The 25,238-nt window shown below is 39.2% G+C and overlaps 1 protein-coding gene across 2 annotated transcripts; it reads right to left on the reverse strand.

The window, feature by feature from the left end:
• Positions 1 to 1,107: 1,107 nt before the first annotated feature.
• Positions 1,108 to 10,142, reverse strand: ana3 (rotatin homolog anastral spindle 3). 2 transcript variants are annotated; one of them, XM_033482489.2, is made up of 29 exons: positions 10,001 to 10,141; positions 9,746 to 9,930; positions 9,435 to 9,608; positions 9,206 to 9,351; positions 8,876 to 9,134; positions 8,648 to 8,806; positions 8,474 to 8,578; positions 7,890 to 8,411; positions 7,596 to 7,816; positions 7,289 to 7,526; positions 6,995 to 7,204; positions 6,715 to 6,921; positions 6,463 to 6,636; positions 6,256 to 6,391; positions 5,950 to 6,174; positions 5,612 to 5,873; positions 5,369 to 5,544; positions 5,056 to 5,298; positions 4,757 to 4,980; positions 4,398 to 4,691; positions 4,074 to 4,314; positions 3,841 to 4,003; positions 3,579 to 3,775; positions 2,774 to 3,507; positions 2,335 to 2,539; positions 2,048 to 2,259; positions 1,849 to 1,989; positions 1,656 to 1,785; positions 1,108 to 1,571 (listed from the first exon to the last, which is right to left on the reverse strand). In XM_033482489.2, the coding sequence occupies exons 1-29, from the start codon at positions 10,044 to 10,046 to the stop codon at positions 1,303 to 1,305; spliced, it is 6,498 nt and encodes a 2,165-aa protein (XP_033338380.2). In that variant the 5' UTR covers positions 10,047 to 10,141; the 3' UTR covers positions 1,108 to 1,302. The 2 variants fall into 2 exon arrangements, with proteins under 2 accessions (XP_033338380.2, XP_076380060.1); XM_076523945.1 differs by lacking the exons at positions 1,108 to 1,571; positions 1,656 to 1,785; positions 1,849 to 1,989; positions 2,048 to 2,259 and having other exon boundaries at positions 2,532 to 2,669; positions 10,001 to 10,142.
• Between the last annotated feature and the right edge of the window lie 15,096 nt (positions 10,143 to 25,238).

The following is a 25,238-nucleotide window of genomic DNA, read 5'->3' on the forward strand; positions in this document are numbered from 1 at the left end:
ATTTATCACGCGCAACACTACTCGATTATTCATTATTTCTCTGTTATACTTCACTTGCACGAGACATCGCCAGAGATTTCAATATGGCGTCGCTGGTTCACGCTGCTTATTATAGTAGCAAATTGGAGAACAATTATATGTAATGTTCTCTCTCTCTCTCTCTCGCTCTGTCTCTGCGGTATAATTGAAATGACAAATTGATAAATGTTTTTTATCCATCCGTGCCCGTTATGTGTTCTCCGGTTCTGTAATTATGGTACGATCCAGCTTGATTAGCAATTGTAATATCGACGATGTTTTCTGTATTCTCTGAGAGAGAGAGAGAGAGAGAGGGGGGGGGGGGAGGGATGCAGAAAAACGGACGATGTTCATTTGCTACGGGTAATCTTATCCTTATTCGTGTTGATCGAACGCGAAATTACGGTTGTTGAGTAATAGCCTGGGCAAATAGATGTAATGATCCAATAGCCCACGCATAAATTTCTGCTTTTTGCTCGTACGTGCGTCACTCGGCGCAAGAAAAGAAAAATGACAAGCAGATGGTGCAGAAGAAGAGCCCGGAATGATGAGCACACTGCTCCCCGGACTTTCGTTCTTTGTTCAACGCGAGACTTGCCGGTTTTTGCAAAGGCCGCTTGCGTATGTGGTCCGGTACAAATATACAGGGTGTCTAACAGCTTGGCTAACTCTCTTCTCTGAGAGAAAGCTGGGAGGATGTTGAGACTCAGAGCCACATTGCAAATGTTAAACGTAGCAGAATAACATCTCCGCGCACAAATATTCATAGTAATTCAAAGCAACGAATTTCAAGCCTATTTTGTAGCATTTCAGAATTGAAAGCAACAACATTTACACATGCACGCATGAAGTTGCTAGTTCTGCCATCAGTTGTGGCACGTTTGTGTTAATTAATATGCAACGTGGAACTCGTATCATCGCAGAAATTAACCCATGATCTGCTCGAACATATGCAAACGAAACTTGAGAAGTAGATATCGTTGGGAATACAGTATCGTTGCTTGCATAAAGTGTCGCCTTTATTTGCACAACTAGATGATAGTGAAAGATATATGTATGAATTCTAGGCCAAGCGAGATAAAACCATGGTTTGGAAAATATATTAAGTGATTTTTATTCTGGAATATTTTATAAAATATCTTTTCCGATACATAATTCCATTAAAAATAATATAAGAAATCGGTGTTCGACATTATAAATTTTATGTTAATATCGTTTATAAAACATTAGAAAAATAAAATCTACTTCTATGTACAATTAGATTTGTCGATATACATAATATATTCATTCGGATTTTAGATCTATTGGGCTGAGGATCCTTAACACGTATTGTAGCATTTTCACTGATTCGTGTTCCTGTTTTTTATCGTCTAGAGTTAGAAGCGTGAGCCTACCCAATGCTTCCTGAATGCTTTGCGAAAATCCAGAGCTCCGCGCCACTAATTTTCCTTTTTGATTATTCGCTATCAAAGACCATAATATAGAGCCTGCTACCTTGATCTCGCTCACAGAACCGTTTTTAAATATGTCGTGCAGAACATTAATGAATTCAACTGTAACGTAACATTATCGATCAATTTCTGCATCAAAAATCGCAGTTTGAATATTGTAATTTTTTAATTTTTATTTCTTCATACCTGAGCTGAGTAATCGTGGCCTATTCGCCATATTAAATGCCAGATTTCGCAGTATGGAAATTGCAAGGATTCTGCTAGACGACGAAGAGCACTTTGATAATTGCAATAAAACGTCCAGACCGTCGACAGCCTGAAACATTAATTTCAGATATAATTAACAATTAAAACACTTGCTATAACTTTTGTAATTTACCTTCGGTACGCATGCTTGACCTTCCTCGTAAAAAGTGAAATCAATTAAAAACTCCAAACAATAGAGTTCAACAAGTGGCCATGGTTTCGTCCGTTTCGTTGTAATTGGATGTATTTTTGTGAAAAATTGCAACAAATTGCTCTGCAAGATTTCATTCGATTAATATTATTAATACTTGAATTTTATTTCACAATCTTACCTTCGATATCGCTACTCTACATTCATGAACGTGTACTGCATTTCTAAGAATGTGAAACGCGAAATGCAGCTTGTGATTATCAAACAATCGACCAGCTTTGTCGATCTCTTTGGAGACTAACTGAATAACAACATGAATCAGAGCAAGAGTATTGGGCGTTCTCCTGAGTCCTGCTCCAGGCAAGATAGTTGTCAACGTTAACGATTGCGCCGCTGTAACATACAACAAATTAGTATAAAAGGGCTTCCTAATCGATTTTTTGACAGTAGTAGCAATTTGAAAATTACCAGCAGGACATTTAGTTGTGTAGGTTGCAAGCAACTTTAGAGCAGTGGTTGTTACAGAATTGTTCAATGCGATCCAAACCCACAACTTGTGCAGCACATCTGCCAATCCACATTTCGTCAGAACTTCCTTCACTTGTGTGTTGCCATACATAAAGTTCATTAATAGTGTGAAAATGCCATTGACGTCATGTAATAGCGGGGGGGTCTGTGCAAAAAAATAAGGAAACTTTTAATATACAAACGATGCTGGAAATCCATCTGGCATGCACAAGTGATCATCGGTAGATGTTTTTACAACGGCATCGTTGGAAAACCCGTCAACTTAGCATAGTAAACTAATAAGAAAAAAAAAGGTCGAGTAAATAAACTATCAGGAACCAATTATACAAATATACTCCTTGTAAAAACAATCTTGCAAGAAATATATAAAGTTAATCACCTTTCTTTCGCGTTCCATTTGATTTTTGAAAAGCTCGAACGGCTGCAAATTCAGCCTAACATACAGCTCCTTCAGTATCATCAGTATAGTCTCCGGTAAATTCTCTTCTAGTGCGAAGTTTTTGGCTGTGTTCGACACACACAATAAATTAGAAAGAGCGCCTGTTATCAAATCTCTGTCTTCGTTTAATTTGCGGTTCTTCGTCGACCGATTGTAATTATGAATAATGAACAAATGTAAAAATATACTGCACAATTCTTCCCCCATTAGGATTTCCTTTTTCTCGAACTCACGATCCACTGCTTTGTCAAAAACCAAAAGAATGTCTTCGCTTTCTGGTGACTTTTTCGCATGTGCGTTCACGTTTCGCAAAGAGAGCTTGTTTATGTCTGATATGATCTCTCTCAAGTTGTTTCTGCTGTCGCTTGAAGTTTCTATTAAAGTGGTGTCTATTACTGTTTGCAAGGAGACGCTGCTTTTCCCTAAATAGTCTTTTTGAATCTCCAATGAAAGGAGAAACGCTAGACAACCGATTGCACTCATGCGAAGTTCCACATTAAGGTCTTTTATTGCAGTGCAAGTTGATAAGAGCACTGCAGTCGGATCGGATAATTCTAGGGCTGCTTGTATTGCTTCAAAATGCTGATTTTCAGTCAGTGAAAGCACGGCTATGAAATTGAAGATCTCCGTCCATAAGCGGTTTTTCAACGACACCAAGTTTGATGAATCAGTACCTGTATATAAGCTTGAATTAAAAATTTTCTTCATCAATAGTTGTACAGTATTATTATCATTTTTAGCTTACAATATAAATCATTATTCAGGAAACAAATTAATGCATGAATAGAGTCCGGAGAAAAATTAATGAGGGTAATATATTCGTTGCTATAGGTGACGCAATTCGTTAGAACTGTGCAAATGCTGATGTACATTTCCAAAACATCACAATAGTGTGACAAATTCCTTTTGCTGTCGATATCTTTGTGAATTTCACCTATACAACTGAAAGTATAAACATATAGCGAAAATTCTGTAATAATTTTTTTCTTCTACATATACCGTCTTACCTCAACAAATATTTGTCTATAGAGTGCTCATAAATTTGGTGAATGATCTCTTGTTTTCCTACAAATATCAAATTGTTTAACAATCTGCAAATTGCAGTTATTAAAGACGGTGTGACTACTAGCTGGAGGCAGTTGTCTGTGATTTCTGATCCTCTAACTGAAACTAATGATAGCGAATGAAGCAATTTTATTAAATTTGTAAAGACAAATAAAACATTGAATATGATACATACAAGGTTGCATCTCATCTTGACAATTATACAGATAAGAAATTGTACGTGGCACCAATGAAGTGCAACCGGACTGTACACTGTGAACAGATGGTGTAGCTGCATTGTCTCGATCATGTTGATCCATTAAATCGCAATCGAGAGTAGTGTACATGTAGACGTTCGAGCACAAAACACTCATTTCATAGTAAGTGTTGTGTTGTTCAACGTATATCAAAAGTGCATTCGCTTTCAAAGAGTCCACCTGGTTGAATAAACGATCTGTTATCTCTAATTCAAAATTGTAATTTATTTCAAATAAAAGCGGTCGATCTAACATTTACTTACATACTGAAATGGTAAAGAATTGCAATTTTTCACTAAATTACTGAATGCAAGGCATGCTTGTTCTCTAACTATACACGACTCATCGTTACTGAGAATATATTGAAGTAGTGTCTGGCACAACTCACTCGGTGCTAATGCTATGGTAGATAAAAGTTGAGAAGCAGTATGCACGTTATTTATCAAACCGGCAAGTAATTGCAAAGCGGATGCCTGGACCAAAGAATCTCGATTTTGCCATAGCATGGGCAGCCAGCTTAATGAGCGACCTTCGTCGTACCAAAATGCTGCGAAAGCCTGAGAAAATATTTATAAAAATATCTTACTTCACGAGACAATCAGATATATATAAATTAACTTACAGTTTTGTTGAAATTGAGCTGCATTTGGTATAGCAACTGATTCAAGCAAATTATGGAATTTCTAGTTATGGATAAGCCCATGAAGCTAACTGTTCCAGCACCGTGGAATGATATAATCAATTCAATCAAAGTATTTCCTAGTGATATTAATAAATTTTTGTAATTTGCCCAGTGGCATTTTCCAATTAAATATGTTAAACATGTTAACAGCCAATCAAGGTATGCTGCAATAAATATATGTTACTGTTTACATTGGGCTAAAGAATGATGTAACAATTAATGGAGCAAATAAAATTCACCTAAATTATAAAAATGCTGTTGGTCTCCAAAACATAAAATAGAGACTACGAGTTCGATAAAGTGAAGCCAAACATCTTCATCTTCTTCAGTGGATTTTTCAGGCTTCTCTATGGCTGAGCACGTGCGTGCTAACTTCAATATCGATTGATGAACGTCTTGATTGTCCAGCTCTGAATCTTTAAACAATTCTGCTAACGATTTTGTGATGTGTTTTATAATCTTATTGGCCCATCTGTTTTTCCCTATATTTACAAAATCGTAAAAATTGTAAGTAAAAAGGTATAATCCTTGTTTTCTAAAATTCTCGCATACCGTTTTTTGTAATGTTCGCATGAAGCTGTAAAAAGTTTAAAACTTCAACGAACAGTCCACGGTCCTCTTTGCTTGCCGGATGAGAGAGCAAAAATCGTTCAAATGTTCGTTCCCAAGGTAATAAACTTATGTCCTTGATTTCCTCATACTGTTGCAATTTGTAAAATTTTATGTATCTAGAAAATAGCACGGTTAATGATAAGTGGCAATTACAAGAGGTATAATATTAAAACTATCAATTACATTGTGAGATAGTCAAGCGCGCATGCAACTGCAGTGTGCGTGGTAGAGTTCTGTATGTTGTACAATTGCTGCTGGCAATAGTAATGGGGAAAACTGAAACGCAACGTCATGAACTCGTTTTCTTGAATTTTTAACTTTTCCGACAAGTTAGAGTTATTTAGGTCACTCCAACTTTTCCAAAGCACGTTTAAACCGTCATTCCATTCCCATATCCAATACTGTTTAATAAAAGTTGATGCCAATGGATTAGTACTATGAAGGACTATAAAATATAAAAATAGTTATTTTATTTACAGATTTCATTGTTATTCTTGAGATACTTAATAACATTCATTTACCAGATATATCCGATCGCCTGTGCATACTTATTTTCCAATGTGATTTACAAAGAAACGGTAATTTCATTTTGGATGTGATAAGATGCGGCAACGACATGTTTAATTGACTATAATTTTCCGTATGTTTTTCACTCAGCCTCATGATGTGTTCGTTGTAAAGTAATAAACATAAAAGTTTCGAACCATCGGTTCTAATGCATTCATTACTTGGAAATAGAAAAATACCTGAGAAGAATATATCAGATAAATAATTGTTCAAATTTTCGATCTTCTTTTAAACATATTTTTGCAATTTATTTCACGTACTCCTGATTATATTTGAAAGAACGTTTATTTGGATAGACAGATCATAGCGTACAGTATTTTCAGTGGATACCAATAAATCCAAGATGGTGATTATTGGAGCTACGGAATCTGGATAATGAATGTAATCCTTTTCTACCTAAACATCATCACAGATTATTCGTTGAATTTTCTTACCTTTTGTATCAAATTAAGCAAAATTAAATTTACCAGTGCACTATTAAATATCTTCAAGATCAATACCAGTCCATTTTCAGTAATAAATAATTTATGCAAAGAGACATCCGACAGCATAACACTAATTTGGACCAAAGCAGATTTTCGCATTTTCGGATCAAGATTAGGTGTATTTAACATTTCAAGGACGGACAATAAATTACTTCTCTGTAAAGTCGATTCATTATACATATAAAATTGTTAGCAGTATAAGGTTTCTAAAATAAAGAGTCAAGAATATGTAACCTGATAATTGCCTGTTGATTTTCTAAGACATGATTGATGTTCAAGTATACAAAGTGAATTAAGAGGTAAACCGTGCAAGGACGAGAGACGTGGCAATTTTTGGACAGAATCTTTTTCTTTTCCAAGAAGCCAAATCAATCTGCAAACTGCCTCTTCCCTGATATCGCTTTCCGATGAGAAAAGATATCTTAAATTACCCTTAAAGACCTTTAAATTAAGAATATATTGATCAAAATGTTACATTAATTATATGCAGGATATACTTCTGTATAGAAGTTACCTCAATGTATGGTAACTGTATACTGGAGGACACATCAGGATCAAAGAGTTTCGTCACACATTGTCCTAATGCTGTAGAAGGATGAGCATGACATTGTAAAAGAGGCAATACTGGCACAATGGTTTCTAACAATCTTAACCACCCACTCTCTCCCATCTGAACTCTTCCTTTTAGAATATATACCAATATCTCTTCTGATATTTCTTTGATCTAACATAAAGATGTTAGATATATTAATTTCGGTAAATTATGCTTCATTATACTAATAAATGTTCATAGAATGTAATCTCTTACTTTTTTATCGTCGTTTGTTACACCATGAGCAATAATCTCTGTTAGAACTGATGGTTCAAATAAAAATATTAAATTTTCCCAGGACGATCTTTCGCTGTTATAGTTCACACCCAAAGTATTGCAGACCAGTGTGTGACACTCCAAATAAGTTGTATATTGTATATCGGTATCTGCATTTGCCAGTAAACTCAATATTAATTTTGTGGCCAACGTGTGATCTTCGTTGTTGAGAGAATACCTTCAATATCAGTGAAAATTAAGACATTACAGTTAACTTCTCATGTTTAACATGTTTTGATTTACGTACCTATGTATGTTCTGCAAGAATTTAACAGTGGTTTTAATAATATAGAAATTTTTGTGATAAGACAAACTTAACTTCGAAGCGTACAACGTTTTCAAAGTGTCTGAATGAGACAAATCTGATGAATTTTTTATCAAGGATATGGCTGCTTTCATTGACTTCGCTATCAATCGTGTTTCGTCGAACATTTTGATGTATGCAATTTCGTCACTCCCTTGAAATTGCTATCAAAGCAAAAGTAAAGAATATAGTAATTTTCTTTTCAATATTTCAAAATGGCGATTAATTTTTACTTACTCGCCCATATTCTTGCAACACAGTGTGCAGTCTTAAATACAAAAAATATATTGGAGCATCTAATATAGCTGTACAAATCGACGTTTTCAGTGATTTAGGAAAAACAACGTCTGCTATTTCTAACGGAACGATATTACTTATAAGTTTCATCGTAATAGTCACAAGATGTAAGTACGTTATTCTAAAATGATCTATCGCATTGTAGCTTCCAAAATACTGTACAACATCCCCTAACATATTAAACAGTATTTTCAAGTCTTCAGTAATTTTCATAGCTACATCGTCATTGCAGAGCCAAATATTCGGCATGATGCTTGTGATAAGAAGTTGTACTAATTCATAAGCCAAATCTGTAATATACTTGGCGTTTCTTAATGGAAATGTTGAGTTGCTCGGAATGCTTAATTGAGATATAACGTGTTTCAAGGACTCAATGCAGAAATTTGGTATGAGCATTTGCTGCAATTGCAAAATGGAGTCATCAACGTTGTTTGTTGAGTTCTGACTTCTTTCACTTGTACCCTGAATAAGACGTGCAATATAGAAGATTGTAAATAATATCAATTATTTTATGAAATACGTACTGCAGATTGATATGCTTGATAATTAGCTTCCAGAAATCCTCCATCTGGGCTGTCCCTAGTCTCGGAAGAAGAATAAGCATTGCTGCTTAATTTACCTGCTAATAGCTAATGAGCATTGTCCTTGTTAGTATCCTGAATAATAACAGCTGTGCATTTAGAAACATATTTATTTACCTTCTGTTTTTTATTTGCAATACATGGATCACAATAATAATAAATTCTAAGTCTTAGAGATCGTGTTAATTTGTTCAATGTTTTTAATACCATTGGTACAACATCCCTTAAATTGGTGCTCGAGGAATTTGCATTTGACTCTAAAAGATTGTGGAGTATCTGAAATTAGTTTGGATTTGTTAGACATCAATATGACTTTAACATGAAATGATAAAAAGTTTAAAATACCGAGACTATTGCTGGTCTTTGAAGGAACACTTCAGCGGGAAAGTCTTGCATCATTACATTTGTAATAAATTGACATGTGTGTAGTATCAGATTAGTGTCTAAGGTATTGTTTAAAGCTTCTTCAACAGCTGCTAGGACACCCCTGTCTGAAGTGACCAAAGGTTGCCATGGCATAACTAGCCACTTAACACCACCCTCTGTGGTCTTCGATATTGGTGTTCCATCCCCACATTCCAATGTTAAATCGAATGGTATGGAGCTGTATTTAATTTGATTTAGTATACGATTACTTAATTATCTGGATATTAAAAATGCTTCAATAGAATTTACCCATCCAGAACTGAAGGAACAGAACGATTATATGATAAATCATGTCCCTCTGTTCCATAGGTTTTGTATCGATTGCAGTCGTAATCTTTTATACGTGTTCTGTGTCTATCATAGTCAATAAAACCCATTTTTGGAGAGGCAGAGTCCTAAAAATAAATTCAGAAGAAATTTTAAGGACCTTCTTTTGATTAACTATTGCATACACATGTAGTTACTAAGTAGTACAAACCATTGTATCTTCAACAAATATTTCATTCGTTTGTAAATTATTTGTGCTGGCAATAAATTCTTCAATTTCGTTCAATTTTTCATACCATTCTGAACCTAACTTTTTCCTTAATTCATATAATTCATTTTGAAGTCTCAATTTACCAAATACATTCAAGTAACTTTTGTCGCCTGACTTAAAATAAAGTGTAATTATTAGTGATATTTACAATTCATAATCTACGATTGTTAAACACTCCGTTTTAATGTTAAGAATTTATTATCTTTGTTGTACTAAGTACTAAAATAAATATTCATAAAATGATCAAGTACCTTTAAAAGACGTAGTAGTAAGTCCAGAACCGTTTGCGTTCGTGAGAAGGTCTCGAATGAGAACCAATTAAATAATTTCGTTATTAATTCCTTTTTTACGGCATCGCAATCACATCCGAATCCAAGATCGTATTTTGAAATAATATTATCCAAAGCTCTCGATCGAATTTCCTCGAGACTGTGACCTAAAAAAATATTAACAGGTTCTCTATTTTCACTGTATTTTCTTTGGAAAATTAAATTCCTTATACGTACTCAGTTTTTTAACGTGCATCGCCGATATTCCATTCATGTTTGACATTTCTTTAAAGCAGAATTGTCACATTTTAGGTTACCTGCATTAATTTTTAAATGAAATGGGCGCCAAAACAATATCACACTGCCATCTTTCAGTCACGTTTCAATAGTAATCGGTGACTAGCTTGGCCATTTTGCCGCAGATGGCGCAACGACCTCTTTTGAGCAATTCAATCATTAAAACGTTAGCCAAGTCAAACGTGTCGCAAAAAATAGTTATTCTAATTTCTAAGTGCCAATTACAGTCACGCGACAAATTTGTAATGAAATGTGATGTGCTATTGCAACTTGCCCTAATTTTTTTGCTTGAAACTGAAGCGGATAAAGAAGAACAGACTGTATACTTTAACAGTACATACGTGTTGTTGGGAGCTAACCTTTTTGAAAGAAACCTATCGCTAAAACTACGATCTCATGAAGTAAAACCAAAGGAAAAGGTTGATTAAAAAAAACATACTAATCCGAAATCCTGATTAGGCGACACGCCAGCTGAATAAGCCCTACAGGATGCTTTTGTACGGCACCTATCGGTTCGAATACGGAAATGCGAAAATGCGAACCTGTACAGCAAGAGGCGCGTTGCACGTCTATCTATCCTATTATTTAAATTTCCCGCGCACGCGCAAATCAGCAAAATATTCGTTCAATCGAATTTGATGCAGTATCAACACGATATAATACGACTTGTTCGAGGAAGAAACCGGATCCATGTTCCGTTTTTCATTTCAGGGGCGTTTTCACCCATAGTTTCTCAGAATTATATTGATTTTTGAGATACAGGACATCTTAAAGGGCCGTTTTTTTATCTACAATCAACGTGTGTAGTTCAGTGATCTTGGCAATTGCTGGGCATGCATTTATTTTTCAAGACCCGAAGAGTCTACGGCGATGCTGGCTCTTCCCATTGTTATTGTTGTTTTTACATCGGCGCGTTATTGACCGGGCTACAATAGAAATACAAGGTAACAAAATATAACCTCTTTCTTGTTGATAATGGATTTTTTCCCATATTTACACATATGACAGCGTAATATGATCGTAGTACTTTCTAAGAAACAGGTTTTTGAAATCGGATACCTGTACAAGGGTTAAGGACTTCATTAATGTAGAATAATTATAAATTTATGGTTATGGGATTAAAATAAATGGGATATCTTGATTTATTATGCATCCACTGTACAAAGGATTTTGAAATAGAATTAATAGTTCATCATTTAAAGAATTATAAATTTCTCATTTGTCTATATTTATTTTTAGCATTAAAAAAGAAAACTCTAGCTACTTACAAAATATTAACAGTACTTACCTCAACAATTCTTGAGTTTTCAGGTTCTTGTATAGTAACAGAAATGTGTATAAAATATTGAAAATTTCGAATATTACGTTTCTTTTTATAAATAATGGATATTATTTAATCAACTGAAATCTGTAAAGCATAGTGATTCGACGCGCTTTTGTAGAAATTTAACAAAACAAAAAAATGTATTATCTTAGTGGAGAGGTAGTAAAAACACATTTCCAACTTTGTCGACCTATGATCTAGCATCTTATCGATCACTTTCGCAAGCAACTTTTTAACGTATATATGTATAAGAAAAGTCATTGTATATAAAACATAGTAGATCAACCGAATGGATCTTTTCGAATTGATGTACTCAAAAATTCTTATTCTCTCATTTACTAATTACTATTCACTAATAATTAGTGAACAGCATATTACTTTCAGAAAATCGAAATGAAAGGAGACGTAGCAAATAAAATTGGCAGGTCGGAGGTCGACAATGTTTGCAGGACTAGAAGGATTTTGAAAGGACCGTTTAATCGTTTCACGAAATTTCAAGGATAATAATTCGAAGCACATGCCTTCCGCTAACAGAGTTCGTGTGTAGGTATTACAATCGGATTAATCTCACAACATTGAATTTACACAATTATGTACACGTCATTTAACTGCATATAAACGTACAAAAGGGGTTTAAAACTAATAAATCGAATCATTTGGTAAATCGTATTTCGGTGCATCTTACGGGTGGGGGGTGGGATGGTGGGATCTGAGTGGTTGGAGGAACGCGTACGATCGTCGCCATTTTCTCGACGGTCGTGTTATACACATTGTTACGCACACATAATCACGGTTCGCAGTGGCGAATCGCTCGATTTCTCACGGACTTACGCAAAATAACGCACCTTGTATTCTTTTTCGGAAAAATCCGCTGTCAACAACGTAAATTATCGATCTCGCTTTCAAAATTCGCTGTCACTTAAACCGTTACAGATACCTGTTGTACATCTACATATACGTATGCTCGGATGCTGGTTAACCCTAGAAAGATAACCATATGACAACGTACGTAAAAGATAACCATACGCTTCAGAGGCGCATGCTTTTCTAAGGCGTCAATTTTATACTAACAATGGATATTTATTTAAGTTAATCTGGTCATTTTAAAGGTTTGGCATTATTGTAAAAATAAAATGCATTTATATTATATTTTTTAATATTTTAAGTAATTTTAAACTTAAATCACTAGACCTCTATGAAAAATTAACAAAAATCAACAGTCTTCGCAGGCGCCTCTGCGACGTAGGTTATCTTTCTCGGGTTAATTAATCGTAGAATGATTGGTGTCTTGACCTATTCTGACTTGGACTGTTCAAAAAACCGTGTACAGATGTACGATCACCCCGACGGTGATCTATAATCAAAGAGGAAAATCTGTCGGCAATAACTCAAGCACCAGCATTTTTACAAAAGTGAGACCCTCGAGTGTACGGAGAATCGTTGGTAAACACATCGTCTATTCGATATCGTGTTCAGAACGAAAATGAACGCAGGAGACTTTTTTCAAAAAAAACATCGAACATCGCGAACAAAATTCTGCGACATTCATCGGCGTACGAATGCTCTGACAAAAGTACGATTTTCTTCGGATACCAATATGGCGTCTCGCTCTTCGAACAAATTCTCCTGGTCCGCGAACATTTCGCCGAACTTGTTGCGAAATTCGGACGCGTCCGAAACGATTCGTTGAATTTTCGGGATAAATCAGCTGTAACGTTGCAGGAACATCGATATTCGTCCCTACCGGATCTCGGCCGAAGCAAACCGAGCGAGCAGTCGGACATTCCTTTTCGGCGAAGCAACAGCGGGATCGTCGTGCCAAATTGGAAGTTTGCCGGGAATTAATCGCTAGGAAATAGTTTTTAAGTGTTATCGCGTGTCACTTGGCACGCGAGTAGTTTCGCCCGAATATGTAAATAGAATCTTTTAATTGGAATTCCTTCCAATTACTCCTGCCCTCCGCCGCGGCCAGGACGTCCTTCGTGACGAACGGCGCGCGACCGGCGGTCTATTATGCAAGAACCGAACGCGGGATCATATTTGTTTTTTCTCCGGGTGCCCGGGGTCGTTTAGCAAAATCAATTTCTCGGAGATTACGATCCGCCGGAAATACGCTCGGATTATGAATTCCACGCGATCCCGAACGATCCGCGTAAACACGGCAATTACAGAGATTATTTTCTTTCGACAAATACGCACGTCAGAGCATCGCGTATTTGTTGATCCTTAGCAACTCAACGTTTCTCGTAATGAAATCTTTCGCGTGCGTAATCGCACGGTTCGTCGCTGGCACGGTAAACAGAAAAATTCTGTTTGCGTTCGACGCGATTGATCGCGGATTTAAAACGTCCGTTTCGCGAGAAGAACAACGCTGCTTGCTCGCTTTGCTTCGACCTTTTATTAATTTCGGTGTATCGTTCCCGTAGAATTTGTTTATTAACGATCGATCTGATCGCAAAAAGCGTCGGCGTTGTCCACGGTGCGACTTGCATTCTATATACATACCGTGATATATTCTGATATATTCTGTTTTCCGTTCATGTTCTAGAAACAATAGGTGTTTCGGAGAAGTAAACCGGTGTTCCGAGCATATAGAATCTAAGTGGCGAACACTATCGGGCTGTTTACGATCGTAAAAAGTAAGTTCGTTCGCAGAAATAAATTGGTAAGCCGTGTGTGGACGAACGCCGCCGTATTCGATCGTCGTGTACAGAGCGGTGTCAAACCGAGGAAACTAGAAATATGCGAACGATAAATTTGGCGATCGCATTCGTTACGATAAACGGCTCGAAATTATGACCGATTCCTTTGGTTCCTATATTGCGGTTCAATCATCGTAAAAGGTACCGGGTATCTGTTATATAATTTGTTCAAGGACACCGGTACCCGTCGAATCGATAACTCGCTGGTCGTTCGTTATTCGATAAATGAATAATGCGACCACGGTGTCCCGTTTCGAGAACGCTCGTAAACGAGTACGAACGTGTTATTGCTTTTAGAATTCCGTTGTTCTAAGTAACATTAATCGTTAGAGTTGATCTTCTCGTCTGCCCGTCAACCAAAGAAACGTGCGATTGGTACGGCGTTGATCGGTTGCGTTTCGCAATTAAAAAGGACGTAACGGCAATCGGGATCAATTGGAATCCGTGCGAGACCTTCGAGCTTCCCTTTACACGCGTCTCGCATTAATTACCCGCGATTACAGTTCGTGTCGATCGTTTCATGGTTCTCCGCAGTTTCGAAACGTTCGGACAAATTATGTTGTCGCGGAATTCTTCGAACGATTATCTCTGGCCATAATTATAGACTCGAAGCAACTTTGGCATTTTTAGTGGTGTTTAACACTAGAATTACCGAGCCCTGAACGCGGCTAATGCATATTGTTTTATAACAGTGACAAGACTGGATTTATTTAAACTACTTCCGATTTTAATTATAATATATGCTTGAATGCAGAATATCAATCATAGACAAAATTCTGACGAAATCATTTTCACGGTATCAATGATGATAGCAATGATAACAATGGCAAGACTGGATTTATTTCAATTATCTACGATTTTGATTATAATATATGCTTGAATGCAGAACATCAATCATATACAAAATTCTGATAAAATCATTTTCACAGTATCAAGGCTTGTAAAAGAAAAAGACATCAGAAACCAGTCATTTTGACTGATTTGATAGTTCTAGTGTTAAACAGAAGCTTAACAAAACATGATAATTGCATATTTCTGTATCAGAAACAATAGAAAATAGTCGTTTTGTTTTTTAATTCTTCTTTAAACGTCCTTACAAATGTAAAGGGTGCTTCGAATCTATAATTATTCGCACCACCGTACATGTACCGAACATTTGCAACTGCGAGACGATATTTCGCGGGTTGAGAAATGCGAAATATTTTCCGCAACGTGTTCGACGTGGAGTTTCTTCAAAGAAATTTGGAAACAGGGAACACAAAGCAGCAAACTCGCAGGAAGCTCGGATGCCCGGACACGTATATTCCCGACGAGTCGAATATGAAAGTTGTGTTTTTTAGTGATGCACGTCTGCATCAGATCGTCAGAAATCGATCACATCTGTTCCTGACAGCACGCCAGCGACGTATACGTAGGATGGATAAAAGAGTTTTCGAAATTCTTTCGGCGAAACGTGCGAGCGTCGAATTAAACGTGGATCCTTCTTATTCGCCGCGTCCCCGTTGTCATTTTCCTCTCGTGGAAGACGAAAAGGAGAAACAGGGACGCGGACATTTATTTAATAGATATTTGTTATTAGAAGAGTAGCGTAGCGCTGTTTCTTCTCGCCGTGAAGTCGCGTAAACACAGGATCAGCGTCGCAGAATCTTCTTTTCGCAATCGCGGGAATTTCGTGCGAACGCGAATTGCTTTCGTAAACAGCGACGGAGACGCGCGTTGCAGCACAGGCTTTCAGACACCGTTGCCATATAAATCTACGTGCGCTATCAGTCGGCCGTGTCTTCAGGTTCGTTCTACGCAAAGTTTATTGCTTTCTGTTGCTCGAAATCGCCGCGTGTCGGCCGACACGCGCGCGCGCGCTCATCCGCGACGGATACGTTCGGTCGAATAAACGCAATCCGCAATCATCGTAACGCACGCAAAGGAATCGTGGAGCGTGTGTGGACCCGCCATCTTGGTTTCGCATCGAAAAAATCGCGTAACGTTATCAGTTGATCCGCCTAAGCAGAACGTTTTATACAGTGATCCCTACTTAAGCTAGGAAAAGACCGCGGGGTCCTTCCGGAAATGACCGCGGGCTACTCGAGAAACCTAGTCGCAAGGACTCCCGAGTCGCCCTGACGGACAATAGCGTTACGAAACTAATCGTACAAATTATAGGATAATTCACGAGCGAAATCCATTGCCGATTTAATCTCCCGGATTATACTTACAAATTGTCTATTCAACCCCCAAGCGGACTGTTCCTAATTCGTAATTATAATTCGTTTCGTCGCGTCGTCGCTTTCCCGTGCGAACCAGAATTGATACTCCTCCGTTGCATGTTTTGTTCGAAACTTTGCAATCGAGTGGCTCGGCGGAAAACGGGCGCGTGCCATAATTTTAGAATTTTAGATGCGAGCACGTTGAAATAGATCGAGATTTTCGTAGAAAATGCGGCGCGGAACGGTATTTCTATCGAACGATACGTAAAATAGGTATCGAACGACGATTGTTATTAAATTTATGCTTCGGAGTGCTTTTTATTATTGTACTATTTTTATCGAGCGTTGCTGACGTCATCGAGTTTTTTATACAACGCTGTATACAGTGACAAGTGAATGATTTGACAGTAATAGGTTGTGGAATAAATTGCAGACCGTACATATAAAAACACGCCGATAAAGCAGAAAAGAAAAATTGTTGTTCTCCACCGAGCCCCGCGATTGTGTTCCGGTCAGAATTTCATGTTTCAAAGAAATTAGGATCACGGGTCAATCGAAAGTTTCACAGGATCCAGAATTGCCGCGTTTTACGTTATAAGCCCGATTTGAAGATCCTCTTCAGGGTTGAATAGACAATGCGGCGATGTTAACAAAGTGGTTCGCGTCTCACGGAGTTCTCTTTATGTTATGGACGACACACGGAAAGACAGACGCGGTTCAGAAACTTCGCGTCATCGTTTTAACCCTTGAACTGCCTTGGCCGGTCCCGGCTGGATCGGGGCCGGCGCAACGATTTTTCGCAATATCGATTATCAAAAACACTTGTATGTATACTTCAAAAGTGGATTCGTTGATTCGTGGCGTGGACCGCGTTTCATCATCTTCTTAACCCTTCTTAAGCTCGCTATGGGTGCTCGAAGCGCCGGGTGCGAGCCGATTTACTAGCTGATTTACGAGCCGATTCGCGCGCAATCGATAAAACGACGGCTCGTACAAGCTTACGTATCGCAAAACATCGAAAGTGTTCTAAAACGAGAGGGAAATCTTCGTGCAGATTCTAAAGAACTCTTTTTCTTACACATGTGTGTCCTCTGGGTGTATGTGTGTAACGTGTACGCGTGTCTCTGCTGCAGCGTCCTAAAGATCGTCGACGTTCTTTTTTTTCTCTCTCACGGTTTTTCTCCTCCTCGGAGAGGGTGTGCGTGTCTCTTTCGCGCGATCGAAGCTGGTGTTTCTTTAGTTTCATCACCTTTTTTTTTTTTTTGGTTTTTTGTTCTCTTTTTTTGTGGTTCGTTTTCTTTGCTTTTCGTTTGGCTCTCGAGCGAAAGAGTTAAGAAGCGTCCGAGCAGCGAAAGGGTTAGAGACAACGATCAGGGATCGGCTGGCTTTTGGCTATACATATGTTATATGTATGTATGTATATATATAAATATGTATATATATGCAGTTAAACAATCGGATCCGCGATTCGGCTACCGGGGACCTAACGAGTCTCGAGTATAATAACGTAATTTAATTAGGGGAATCGTTAAGTTACTCCTAAACGGAGGGTAGAGAAGAGATAGAGAGACGAGGGTCGAGGAAGGAAGCGTTTGATCCGTTCGTGGACGATATTGGTAGAGCTGCGAGCGCGATTTGGCCCCGAGGGGCGGGGCCGGCTTAGTTTCGGGCCGTTAAGCCACGCCCGCTCGCAGATTTTTACCGTGGAGGACTGAGTGTAATTGCGTTCGACGATGCCGAAACGCTTCGGACCAGAGTTTTAGACACCTTTCGAATTGTAAAATTACAAAAAACTATTTCAAAACTCACAGCATTCAGTTTAATTTCGCTCCTTTTTTATTTCAACAATGACGACCACGTTAAAAAGGGAAAAGTTTTCTTTCACCAATGACGACTGCATTGAAAAGAGAAAATCATTTAAGAAGTCACATTATTTATTATTATTTCGCTCTTTTCTCCATCGACAATAACGGCTGCGTTAAGAACAGCGATCGAGAAGGATAAACAAACAGTAAAATCTCGTTCGAATTCCTTTCGTCGTCGAAAAGTAGCAAAATAGAATTTCGTTCTGCTAATTAGTATAATTATAACAGTGCTTTCCACTGTGTTTCACGTATCGCGATCATTTTTTTTAGCTTACTTTACACTAGTTCGGATAAACTGGAGCGAATCACAGTCGCGTTCTCAGCCCCCAACGGCAAACAAAAGTAGCACGACCGTCGGCATCTTGCTTCCCCCCTCTGCCGCTCGGTTCGAACATCTATCGAGGTAAGGAGAAGTGTGGGTAATCACGACAGAAAACACATATACACTGTATACGCTATTATAAAAAATAATAAATATCATTGAAACGTGAATTACACAAGTCGGGGACGCGCGGGGTCGAGACGGGGCCGCGTGGGAGATTCATCTTGAAGGACGTCGACGCCCGCGTCCCCGATTTAACAATTGTAGACATCGACAAAGATACAATATTTCTCGCATGTGTTTCTCTTGTGTTTGTGTCTGTGTGTCTGTCTACTGTGTCTTCGCAGTGCACGCGTTTCTATTTCTTCACTTTGCCGATTTTCGATGAAAGTCGCACCGTCTCGCAGCCATTCTGCGTGCACCGCGACTGCGTGGTCTTCTGTCTCTCAGTGTGTTTAGGAATAGATGCGTTAATACGTAGACGACTAAGCTATCTATGCCATGTTAAAATACTGTCTGGATCTTTGTCGCTATAATATCGTTTTCCCTTTCCATCCGGTTCGCTGTACACATTTAGAACTGCGATCCCGTGGATCGGTATCCTACAACGGCATCGTAGAACATCGGTTGTTCTCGGTCGTGCAATGCCACGATCCTCTCCTCGATCCGATCCACGGGATCGTGCGATACGTTTTGTTCGTTTTTTAGCAAAACCTTATCTCCTATTCACCGATTTGTATATGCACGTGTATATGTTATATAATATATGTATATATATACGTATGTATATATACATATATATGTATATTTATATATAATACATATATATCTTCTATATACAATATATATATATCAATTTTTTGTATGTATATTATGTATATAAGATGCGGTAAAGGTGTAATAAATTAATTGTTAATGTTGTCGTTTCAACTCCCGCTCTATTTTTCTCTGTTACCACTTTCTTCTGTTTTCTTTCGTCTGTTTCTTCTTCTTCTTCTTCTTCTTCCGTTTTCTTTTCTCCCCATGCTTTTGTTCGCTTCTTGTTTTACACGTTAATAACTATAATTACGTCGCGCATCGTTAATAACTAGTGATATGTATTCGTTTTGAACTATAGCGTTTAGTTTGATACGGCCCTAAGGTAGTCGGTGTTCGATCGCCAGCGATCCAGAACAATTTCGGGGATCGTTTCGGATCATTACGACGACGGGTTCGATCGTCCGTGCTGTGTAGGCAGTCTTTTTCATTTTCTGTGGAGCGAAATTTCGTCTCCGAGCTCACCGAGCACTGTTCTCCGTTTAAAAAATAGATTCGATTCGACAGCGGTCTGATAATCAACACCGTATCCGCCGTTCCAATGTTGCGTCTGGTAACGAAATATTAAATTGTACTGGCCTACTACTTATTTACCCTAAATGTAACAATAACGGAGTCCACTTGATCGCAACGCAGGCTTCGAACGGAATCGATTTAAAGATCGACGCTACTCATTTTCCTTGGATCGAAATCAAATTTTACGTATTCGTTATCTCTGTTGAATCGCCGGAGAAAATATAAGCACGCGGAACATCGTTTCTTCCTTTAGAAAATTGATAGATAAAGAAGAGAAAAACCGTAGTGGATATAGCTGCGATCAATAATTCCAGGGTAAGGGATGAGATAATCCGAAAACCATGAACATTACTTCTCTAAAATATTTTCTGCTCGCAATTCATTCCACGGAGGAGCACGCGAAAGAAACCACCGTTAAAGAACTCGTTATCCCCGAGTAAAAGACATTACAGCTAATTTCCTGATTAAAATCGCATCTCGGGATGATTTTCCAGTAGACAAATATTTTGCGGGTTAAACCACCGGCAATTTCAGACCCGTGCTCGACGAAGTATTACCGGGAGGATGATCCAAGGAAAATATTTCCTTTGAATTACCTCGTGGCTGGCTCCGCGGCCACGTTCCCGGGCATATAAGATCTGAAAATTTCAAAGTTCCTTCGATTCATGGGACGCCAACATAGCGGCGCGATGCCATTATCCGAATTGCGATCGTTCTATTCGAAAGTTTTGGCCGCTGTTCGAATGGAAGCACGCGTTCCCGCTTAAACGGGTTTGTTACAGAAAACAAATGAAATTCCGGTTCTCCAAATAATATCTAGTCGTAAAGATCGGAATCTGCTTCGTTTTTGTAGACATTCGCTCGATTATTTTTACCAAAGCTTGCATTTGCATCTTTTCCTTCTTCGAAGACCGTAAATTGCAGATAATCAGTATTTTACTGTAATTTATTACTTTCACAAGAATGCGTGCTTTTCGCCATGTCTTTGTAAAATGCAGCTGAATAACCTCTTATTGGTTCGACATGCTTAAATATAAGAAAAAAAGCTGAAAGCTAGTAAATGTTGTTATCAGAAAGTGACAGATGTTACTCGCTTTTAATTAAAAATTTTCGGCTTGTTCAGTGTTTTCGAGGCACGAAGCATCGTCGAAGAAAATGTGGTTGATAATTTATATAAAAATGGCCCCATGGAGCAGTGCGCTGGCGCCAGGAAGGCGGGCGCAACGAAGCCACGCCCACTCGAGATACCATACACAAGAACGCCTATAGAACATTCGGCATTCTCTTTCTCCGGCATCATTCGTCGCAGAGCGTTGTCTTCGGGCACGGTTCAGGACAAAATGAAGAACTGAACTCGAATTTTAAACTGTGGGAACAAGACAAGGTTGTGAACGTAGAGGCTTCGAAAAGCTTCAAACCAGGCTCCGAGCGATCCACGATTTTTCCACAAAGGTCCCGATTGAAGCGGTTGTGAAAGCCGCGTTCCCCAAACAACGTTCCGAACTCCCGTATATTTTTTCCACTAAAATTCCACGCAGAAGAATGCAAAATTGCTGCAGCTCTCGCCGAGTCGTACGCATCCTTTATCCGGCACCTCGAAATCGGTGCGCGACATTCGAACGCAGAAACAAGGACCGCGTAGAAATCGGGGAAGAGAATGGCGCGAACGGGAGCCGGAACGGGGCCGCAACAATAGGGCGTTTCATCGAAAAAGTCGAGAGAAAGAGCGCCGCGGGATGACGCCACTTTTGTCCAGCTTGCATTTTCGCGGGTTCGGTCCGCCCGCCGCTTCGCCCCTCCGTGTTCATCCCTCGTTTCATTCCCCCCGCGAGAGAGACTGGCCTTTGACAGAGCCAACAAAAGGCTAATGTGTGACGACCCGTTAAAAATCGTTGTCCGCCTAATCGCCCGAAGATTGATTCGATAAAACACTAAGGGTCGATCCCGCAGAAATTTGCATCTCCGTGCACGCAGCGCCGGTGCATCTGCCGGCTCCAGTAAATTCGTCGATAAAATCCCCTGTCGACGATCTCTCCCTCTCTTTCTCTCTTTCTTTCTTCCTCTCTTTCTCTCTTCCTCCCTCTCTCTCTCTCTCTTGATTCGATTTCTTTTTCTGTTTGTTTTCCCTCTGTACCCCTTTTTCCCGTGCCGACTGCCCTCTGTGTCGGTCCGATTAATTTCCCCCGGCAGAACTGACCGTCAAGGACAATTGGAGCTACAAATGATGCTCCAATTATTTCTGCCGTCCACCTTGTTTCTTCCATTGAGCTTGTTAACCTTCGCATAATTGGTCCTTTCTTTCACTGACGGATTGATCCGCGGGGTTGATCACAGGACGCCTCATCATGCCGAAAGAGGTTCACGTTCGCTGCTGAAAGTCGGTCCGACGAGCGGATCAGTCGATTATCTCGTTCCGTTATTGTTTGTTCTCTGTGCTTTGTTATTTGCCGTGGTCGTGTTGTTGTTTTTTTCTGCGTTGGCGAGCTTCGATGGGTGTGGCCTTTTTTAAATGGGCGTGGTCTTTTAGCTCCTGCGCTAGGACGAAGCTAGGGGTTAATTACACATCCGAGAGACTTCATACTGTTGGATTAAAGGAAGAATTACTCGACTGTCTTCTTCTTTTCTTGCTCCTTCTCGGTGTTTTGCTATTTGCTGCGAATGCCTCGTTCTTTCGAGTTAGCAGACTTTTATCTTTTTCTGGTGGAAGGTCCAAATTCTCATTTCCATTTCGAAATTCATTTAACACTTTATCGTCCGGTCGTGGTTGAGGCTGCCACTCAGTAAGGACTGGCTTAGTCGCGCGCGCATTTGCTCCCAGTACCGGCTAAATTTTCGCTATTCATTGTCTTGTGCTTATTCCTTTAAAAATAATAATAAATAATAATATAATTATTATAATTAGAATTCATAAGGATATGGGGAGGTCAGCATACAGGAGGTCAGCTACTAACAAAACAGTAAAGAAGTGAAAACCGTCGATAGCTAAAAGTCGATTAATAGGCTATCGGTCGATAAGCATTGGCAATCGAAAAGCCGATAAATAGGCTAGCGGTCGATAAAGTGTTAAGACAGCATCGTTTTATAAAACTAATTTGCAATTAGGAAAGAAAGTCTGTTCTCTCCAACGAAGGAAAGCTCCGAGGTCAGCGATGCCGAAGAAGAAAAATCTCGACGCCTTTCTATATTTCACTTCAGACCTTTCTCCGTGTGCAATATCTCGAGCGGGCCGTGATTTGATAGCGCAGAAATGTTACCGGAAATTCATCGACGTTCCTCGCTATCCCTCGCATTTCACTGTCTCATTTTTGTACGCGAGCGGGTCGCGTGGAAATCGCGGGAATAAGTATTTCAGTCGCGCATCTCGGGAGCCTGCGTGCCGATACAAAAGAAACACGAAGAAGCAGGGTGCCCCGCGAGGCGAATAAGGGCGGCGCAGGAGTGGCGAAGAAAAGCGTGGAGATGCGACGAAATGTGAGGAAGAGCCGGGGAAAAAGGAGGCAGGCTCGCCGCATGCGAGGAGCACGGTCTGGAAATGAAAACGTAACTAAAGAAGAATTTACCGGCGACGACAAAGGGAATTTTTTAACTCGAGATATTGCGCGCCATATTGGTCTGCGGTGACTGTTAAATGAGCGAACCTTCCGCGTTCGCTGTGGCGGACGAAATAAGACGAAGCAGTGGCGTAAGCGCTGCTCAGAGAATTCTCGACTGCTGGAGATTCGAGTGACGACGTGAACGTTCACGCGAACAACAAGGTTTTGCTTCAACAATTCTGCCAATCGTGATTCTCACAGATAAACACGTCCTGCGAACTAAACAGAATTGCGTTGCACGAATCGTTTTCAACAGTGAGAGCTCGCATTTACTTCGGTTAAATTATCTTCCACGATTTCCTACGATTTTCTACGATTTTCTACGATCTTCTGCGATTTTCTTCGATTTAAAAATTTATTTCAAAGTTTGTAGTTTTATCTGTGGGTTTTTTAAAAAATTATTCTCTACTTCGAATATACTGGAGAATCAAGCGTGCCATAAAATCGAAGCGACTTCTAATCGAATCTTAACGCTGATTAATGGACATTTTGCTTCAATTTGTACACGTACAGGAAATTGTTTAGAGAAGCATGGATTACACTATCGATTCCTTAAGAAATACTCAACGATCGCGATATAAATATTGAACGATAAATAATTAACGATAAATACTAAACGATATATACTCAACGATAAATACAAAACGATAAATACTCAACGATAAATTCTAACCGGTAAATTACTCAACGACTCTAAAATACAGCAGAGACGCAACTTCGGAATTCGGCCGTAAACCACCGTCATCTTAATAAACATCATGATCGATCAGCGGAACAACAAACGCGCAGAGTTCAGTGAGACCGGAGGGAAGAAGAAACAGAAATATGTTCCTTTATCCCAGTTCAGCTTCGTACGGAAATCAAAGGAGCATCGAACCTCGAAATTGTGCTTCGATCATACACGTCGATTATCCTTTTTAGTTCTCGCCCAAGGTAAAAACCGCCTCCCGTTCTGGTGTCTTTTGTTCTCCTGGTAGTCGGTGTCCATGTATCCGAGGATCGACGTCGGGGAGCACCGGACAGGCAATTCATGATATGTATCGTTTTCAGCGTGGCTTATTGCTTAACGTACCTCTACGATTTACGATCTAGATCCCTTAACTCTATTTACACGTTGATGCTCCTCGCGAGTCATCAATATCAAATACTTCACCGGATACAAGCTTCGATGGTCGGTGGTGTCGCCGAGGAAACGAAACGTGTCGACTCCGATCGATAGTCGCCGAAGAAAACTCATGGGAAATCGCGGCATCGTGCGGGACACTCGTTCGCGTCCCGCGAAACGGTAATTTCGAAATTATGTACGCAGACTGGCGGATCTTTATTCACCGTTCCGCTTGGTTTCCCAACTAAATCTCACGGAAATCGTTCGCCCCGTCAGTTTTTGCCGCGAGAACGTTCTCGAATCGATTCGCGATTGAAACAGAAATAATTCTGCGAACCGTTTCTTCGGGAATGATCATTCGACGAACAAAGAAATGATTCACTATGTAAATTATTTCTTTGTGAACGAGCGAGAACCGATTCGATTGAGACAGAAATAATTCTGTCAATTGTTCCTTCGAGAACGATCAAGAATCAATTCGACGAACAAAGAAATGATTCACTGTGTAAATTATTTCTTTGTGAACGAGCGAGAACCGATTCGATTGAGACAGAAATAATTCTGTCAATTGTTCCTTCGAGAACGATCAAGAATCAATTCGATGAACACAGAAATGATTTACTGTGTAAATTATTTCTTTGTGAACGAGCGAGAACCGATTCGATTGAGACAGAAATAATTCTGTCAATTGTTCCTTCGAGAACGATCAAGAATCAATTCGATGAACACAG

Source organism: Megalopta genalis, chromosome 1, assembly GCF_051020955.1.
Source record: "Megalopta genalis isolate 19385.01 chromosome 1, iyMegGena1_principal, whole genome shotgun sequence".
In the NCBI taxonomy this organism is placed as follows: Eukaryota; Metazoa; Arthropoda; class Insecta; order Hymenoptera; family Halictidae; genus Megalopta; species Megalopta genalis.